The 7,096-nt window shown below is 45.8% G+C and overlaps 1 protein-coding gene across 1 annotated transcript; it reads right to left on the bottom strand.

The window, feature by feature from the left end:
• Positions 1–295: 295 nt before the first annotated feature.
• LOC124367177 lies at positions 296–1,017 on the bottom strand. Its single transcript, XM_046823827.1, has 2 exons — positions 673–1,017; positions 296–514 (listed from the first exon to the last, which is right to left on the bottom strand). Exons 1-2 carry the CDS (start codon positions 1,015–1,017, stop codon positions 296–298), a joined length of 564 nt encoding a protein of 187 aa, XP_046679783.1.
• Positions 1,018–7,096: the final 6,079 nt, after the last annotated feature.

Below are 7,096 nucleotides of genomic sequence, written 5' to 3'. Positions count from 1 at the left end.
CGGCTGTTGTAAAAAACTTTAATTGCAACAATTCTACAACTAAGTTGACTACCATGAAAATAATTAAATCTAGCAGAATGTTATTTGCTTATTAAAATAAATAAATAAATTACGTATCGTAAAAACCAAATATTTCTATTGTTTAAAACTATTTTTAACTTTAAAGAGAAATTAAAATTTAACTTATGTTTCCAGTAACAACAGTAATAAACGAAAACAAACCAAAAATACGTAGCATATCTTATACTATGAAAGTATTACTGAAAGTGAAGTATATATATATTTACAGTTTAGTTTAGTCCAAGTCCTCCTCTCGTGTGATAACTCTGACTGGCGCCTTTTCTTCTTTCCTGAGGAAGATCTTGCCGTTTCTCACCCAGAGGAACTTGAAGTTTTTCTCGCGCTGATACTTCCTCGCCAGAGCGTACAGCGCCCGTCTCGCCGGTGACAAAGACTCGTTGACGTAGATGGGACGGTCATCAGTTGCACCAAAGTGACGAGTTGAGAGAGTCCTCTTCACACGTCGCCTCCGTAGAAACTCCTACTTGTCCAGTCGACGAACGAAACTTCACAATAATCCCCGGTGGGTGGTTTCCACTCTGCTTGGCACCAAGTCTATGGCACGCGTCCACCACAGTGTCAGATACGGTCAAGTCCAGTGCCCTTGCCGACGTCCTTCACGATGGTCAACACATATTCATTGGAAGTTACAGGGATTCCTTGAATTTCCACACAGTTACTGCGAGAGTACTGCTCTATGTTCTCAAGAGCTCTCACCTTCTTCTTCAGCTCCTTGTTCTCCGATGTGATAGACTCAATCAGCTGATAAAGTTTCTCATTCTGCTCCTGTTGTGCTTTAAGAGCCTTGGTGTTCTCTATGAGCTGTGAGTCCATTGATTCACAGGCCTTATTAAAACTTTTCTCATATTTTGCTTGGCTATCTCTTATATCGGTAACCACTCTCATGATATCTTCGAGAGGTAGTTTACCTTCATCTGCTGCAGACTCGAGTCTCATGCTTTTCCTCCTCGTGGATTGACAGTCTTTACACCTCCAAACTAGACCCTCTTCATTTAGGCAATCCACGTCAGCCTTGCTATATTTCAAACACGCCGTATGGAAATCTCGTTTACAGTCAAAACAGGTGAGTTTAGATTGATTAATTTTAATATTCTTGACGCACACACCGCAGCTCGACAGTATTACAGAAAATAATTGTGTAAAACCAAAATAGCTGTGTAAAATAGCAATTAAACACTGTTGCACGACTTGTAGAAACGTGAACTAGATCAACGACCACTCGAAACACAGTAGCAGGAGCACGCACTGATAACGATGTTTACTCTACGAGCGCCGACTCATCACTGAATATTAGGGAATAAACATTGGAATACTGTCGTTATAAACTCTGCCACACATCGTAGTTACAAGAGTGTGCCAGGGGCGTGAGTATATCACATATATGAGACAAGACCAAGTGGGCGGGCAAAGGGTGTGAGAGCTTAAGATATTAGGGGGGAAAACATTGGAATACTGTCGTTATAAACTCTGCCACACATCGTAGTTACAAGAGCGTGCCAGGGGCGTGAGTATATCACATATAAGACACAAGACCAAGTGGGCGGGCAAAGGGTGTGAGAGCTTGAGATATAAGGGGGGGAAAAATTGGAATACTGTCGTTATAAACTCGGCCACACATCGTAGTTACAAGAGCGTGCCAGGGGCGTGAGTAGATCACATATAAGAGACATGACTAAGTGTGTGGGCAAATAGTGTGAGAGCTTGAGATATAAGGGGGGAAACATTGGAATACTGTCGTTATAAACTCGGCCACACATCGTAGTTACAAGAGCGTGCCAGGGGCGTGAGTAGATCACATATAAGAGACATGACTAAGTGTGTGGGCAAATAGTGTGAGAGCTTGAGATATAAGGGGGGAAAACATTGGAATACTGTCGTTATAAACTCGGCCACACATCGTAGTTACAAGAGCGTGCCAGGGGCGTGAGTATATCACATATAAGAGACATGACCAAGTGGGCGGGCAAAGGGTGTGAGAGCTTGAGATATAGGGGGGGGGGGAACATTGGAATACTGTCGTTATAAACTCGGCCACACATCGTAGTTACAAGAGCGTGCCAGGGGCGTGAGTATATCACATATAAGAGACAAGACCAAGTGGGCGGGTAAAGGGTGTGAGAGCTTGAGATATAAGGGGGGGGGACATTGGAATACTGTCGTTATAAACTCTGACACACATCGTAGTTACAAGAGTGTGCCAGGGGCGTGAGTATATCACATATAAGAGACAAGACCAAGTGGGCGGGCAAAGGGTGTGAGAGCTTGAGATATAGGGGGGGGGAAATTGGAATACTGTCGTTATAAACTCGGCCACACATAGTAGTTACAAGAGCGTGCTAGGGGCGTGAGCATATCACATATAAGAGACAACACCAAGTAGGCGGGCAAAGGGTGTGAGAGCTTGAGATATTAGGGGGAAAACATCGGAATACTGTCGTTATAAACTATGCCACACATCGTAGTTACAAGAGCGTGCCAGAGGCGTAAGTAGATCACATATAAGAGACAAGACCAAGTGGGCGGGCAAAGGGTGTGAGAGCTTCAAATATAAGGGGGAAAACATTGGAATACTGTCGTTATAAACTCGGCCACACATAGTAGTTACAAGAGCGTGCTAGGGGCGTGAGCATATCACATATAAGAGACATGACCAAGTGGGCGGGCAAAGGGTGTGAGAGCTTGAGATATAGGGGGGGGGGGAACATTGGAATACTGTCGTTATAAACTCGGCCACACATCGTAGTTACAAGAGCGTGCCAGGGGCGTGAGTATATCACATATAAGAGACAAGACCAAGTGGGCGGGTAAAGGGTGTGAGAGCTTGAGATATAAGGGGGGGGGACATTGGAATACTGTCGTTATAAACTCTGACACACATCGTAGTTACAAGAGTGTGCCAGGGGCGTGAGTATATCACATATAAGAGACAAGACCAAGTGGGCGGGCAAAGGGTGTGAGAGCTTGAGATATAGGGGGGGGGGGGAAATTGGAATACTGTCGTTATAAAACTCGGCCACACATAGTAGTTACAAGAGCGTGCTAGGGGCGTGAGCATATCACATATAAGAGACAACACCAAGTAGGGGCGGGCAAAGGGTGTGTGAGAGCTTGAGATATTAGGGGGAAAACATCGGAATACTGTCGTTATAAAACTATGCCACACATCGTAGTTACAAGAGCGTGCCAGAGGCGTAAGTAGATCTCATATAAGAGACAAGACCAAGTGGGCGGGCAAAGGGTGTGAGAGCTTCAAATATAAGGGGGAAAACATTGGAATACTGTCGTTATAAACTCGGCCACACATAGTAGTTACAAGAGCGTGCTAGAGGCGTGAGCATATCACATATAAGAGACAACACCAAGTAGGCGGCGGGCAAAGGGTGTGAGAGCTTGAGATATAAGGGGGGAAACATTGGAATACTGTCGTTATAAACTCGGCCACACATCGTAGTTACAAGAGCGTGCCAGGGGCGTGAGTATATCACATATAAGACACAAGACCAAGTGGGCGGGCAAAGGGTGTAAGAGCTTGAGATATAAGGGGGGAAACATTGGAATACTGTCGTTATAAACTCGGCCACACATCGTAGTTACAAGAGCGTGCCAGGGGCGTGAGTAGATCACATATAAGAGACATGACTAAGTGTGTGGGCAAATAGTGTGAGAGCTTGAGATATAAGGGGGGAAACATTGGAATACTGTCGTTTATAAACACTCGGTTACCATAGAGGCGTGCCAGGGGCGTGAGTATATCACATAAAAGAAAAAGACAAGAATCAAGGTGGGGGGCGGTCGTGTATAGGGTGTGAGAGCTTGAGATATAAGGGGGGAAACATTGGAATACTGTCCGTTATAAACTCGGCCACGACATCGTAGTTACAAGAAGCGTGCCAGGGGCGTGATGTATATCACATATAAGAGACAAGACCAAGTGGGCGGGTAAAGGGTGTGAGAGCTTGAGATATAAGGGGGGAAACATTGGAATACTGTCGTTATAAACTCGGGCCACACATCGTAGTTACAAGAGCGTGCCAGGGGCGTGAGTATATCACATATAAGAGACAAGACCAAGTGGGCGGGTAAAGGGTGTGAGAGCTTGAGATATAGGGGGGGGAACATTGGAATACTGTCGTTATAAACTCGGCCACACATCGTAGTTACAAGAGCGTGCCAGGGGCGTGAGTATATCACATATAAGAGACAAGACCAAGTGGGCGGGTAAAGGGTGTGAGAGCTTGAGATATAAGGGGGAGGGGACATTGGAATACTGGCGTTATAAACTCTGACACACATCGTAGTTACAAGAGTGTGCCAGGGGCGTGAGTATATCACATATAAGAGACAAGACCAAGTGGGCGGGCAAAGGGTGTGAGAGCTTGAGATATTAGGGGGAAAACATCGGAATACTGTCGTTATAAACTATGCCACACATCGTAGTTACAAGAGCGTGCCAGAGGCGTAAGTAGATCACATATAAGAGACAAGACCAAGTGGGCGGGCAAAGGGGTGTGAGAGCTTGAGATATAAGGGGGGAAACATTGGAATACTGTCGTTATAAACTCGGCCACACATCGTAGTTACAAGAGCGTGCCAGGGGCGTGAGTATATCACATATAAGAGACAAGATCAAGTGGGCGGGTAAAGGGTGTGAGAGCTTGAGATATAAGGGGGGAAACATTGGAATACTGTCGTTATAAACTCGGCCACACATCGTAGTTACAAGAGCGTGCCAGGGGCGTGAGTATATCACATATAAGAGACAAGACCAAGTGGGCGGGTAAAGGGTGTGAGAGCTTGAGATAATAAGGGGGGAAACATTGGAATACTGTCGTTATAAACTCGGCCACACATCGTAGTTACAAGAGCGTGCCAGGGGCGTGAGTATATCACATATAAGAGACAAGACCAAGTGGGCGGGCAAAGGGTGTGAGAGCTTGAGATATAGGGGGGGGGGAAACATTGGAATACTGTCGTTATAAACTCGGCCACACATCGTAGTTACAAGAGCGTGCCAGGGGCGTGAGTATATCACATATAAGAGACAAGACCAAGTGGGCGGGTAAAGGGTGTGAGAGCTTGAGATATAAGGGGGAGGGGACATTGGAATACTGGCGTTATAAACTCTGACACACATCGTAGTTACAAGAGTGTGCCAGGGGCGTGAGTATATCACATATAAGAGACAAGACCAAGTGGGCGGGCAAAGGGTGTGAGAGCTTGAGATATAGGGGGGGGGGGGGAACATTGGAATACTGTCGTTATAAACTCGGCCACACATCGTAGTTAGAAGAGCGTGCCAGGGGCGTGAGTATATCACATATAAGAGACAAGACCAAGTGGGCGGGCAAAGGGTGTGAGAGCTTGAGATATTAGGGGGGAAAACATCGGAATACTGTCGTTATAAACTATGCCACACATCGTAGTTACAAGAGCGTGCCAGAGGCGTAAGTAGATCACATATAAGAGACAAGACCAAGTGGGCGGGCAAAGGGTGTGAGAGCTTCAGATATAAGGGGGAAAACATTGGAATACTGTCGTTATAAACTCGGCCACACATAGTAGTTACAAGAGCGTGCTAGGAGCGTGAGCATATCACATATAAGAGACAACACCAAGTAGGCGGGCAAAGGGTGTGAGAGCTTGAGATATAAGGGGGGAAACATTGGAATACTGTCGTTATAAACTCGGCCACACATCGTAGTTACAAGAGCGTGCCAGGGGCGTGAGTATATCACATATAAGACACAAGACCAAGTGGGCGGGCAAAGGGTGTGAGAGCTTGAGATATAAGGGGGAAACATTGGAATACTGTCGTTATAAACTCGGCCACACATCGTAGTTACAAGAGCGTGACAGGGGCGTGAGTAGATCACATATAAAAGACATGACTAAGTGTGTGGGCAAATAGTGTTAGAGCTTGAGATATAAGGGGGGAAACATTGGAATACTGTCGTTATAAACTCGGCCACACATCGTAGTTACAAGAGCGTGCCAGGGGCGTGAGTAGATCACATATAAGAGACATGACTAAGTGTGTGGGCAAATAGTGTGAGAGCTTGAGATATAAGGGGGGGAACATTGGAATACTGTCGTTATAAACTCGGCCACACATCGTAGTTACAAGAGCGTGCCAGCGGCGTGAGTATATCACATATAAGAGACAAGATCAAGTGGGCGGGTAAAGGGTGTGAGAGCTTGAGATATAAGGGGGGAAACATTGGAATACTGTCGTTATAAACTCGGCCACACATCGTAGTTACAAGAGCGTGCCAGGGGCGTGAGTATATCACATATAAGAGACAAGACCAAGTGGGCGGGCAAAGGGTGTGAGAGCTTGAGATATAAGGGGGGGAACATTGGAATACTGTCGTTATAAACTCGGCCACACATCGTAGTTACAAGAGCGTGCCAGGGGCGTGAGTATATCACATATAAGAGACAAGACCAAGTGGGCGGGCAAAGGGTGTGAGAGCTTGAGATATAGGGGGGGGGGAACATTGGAATACTGTCGTTATAAACTCTGACACACATCGTAGTTACAAGAGCGTGCCAGAGGCGTAAGTAGATCACATATAAGAGACAAGACCAAGTGGGCGGGCAAAGGGTGTGAGAGCTTGAGATATAGGGGGGGGAACATTGGAATACTGTCGTTATAAACTCTGACACACATCGTAGTTAAAAGAGCGTGCCAGAGGCGTAAGTAGATCACATATAAGAGACAAGACCAAGTGGGCGGGCAAAGGGTGTGAGAGCTTCAGATATAAGGGGGAAAACATTGGAATACTGTCGTTATAAACTCGGCCACACATAGTAGTTACAAGAGCGTGCTAGGGGCGTGAGCATATCACATATAAGAGACAACACCAAGTAGGCGGGCAAAGGGTGTGAGAGCTTGAGATATTAGGGGGAAAACATCGGAATACTGTCGTTATAAACTATGCCACACATCGTAGTTACAAGAGCGATTTTGGGAAGAGTGACTGTTTTATAATTTAGATTTTTGTCTCCGAAATAA

The sequence above is a fragment of the Homalodisca vitripennis genome, chromosome 8 (genome assembly GCF_021130785.1).
Source record: "Homalodisca vitripennis isolate AUS2020 chromosome 8, UT_GWSS_2.1, whole genome shotgun sequence".
Classification (NCBI taxonomy): domain Eukaryota; kingdom Metazoa; phylum Arthropoda; class Insecta; order Hemiptera; family Cicadellidae; genus Homalodisca; species Homalodisca vitripennis.
The sequence above is the reverse complement of the archived record's forward strand: the minus strand, read 5'-3'. Positions and strand labels throughout refer to the sequence as shown.

Excerpts from the sequence above, each read along its gene's own strand:
- LOC124367177 (XM_046823827.1), bottom strand. The coding sequence starts at position 1,017 with ATGAGACTCGAGTCTGCAGCAGATGAAGGTAAACTACCTCTCGAAGAT. Across the intron at positions 515-672 it reads TGTTGACCATCGTGAAGGAC|AGGACTCTCTCAACTCGTCA; the intron begins GTCGGCAAGGGC and ends CGACGTGTGAAG.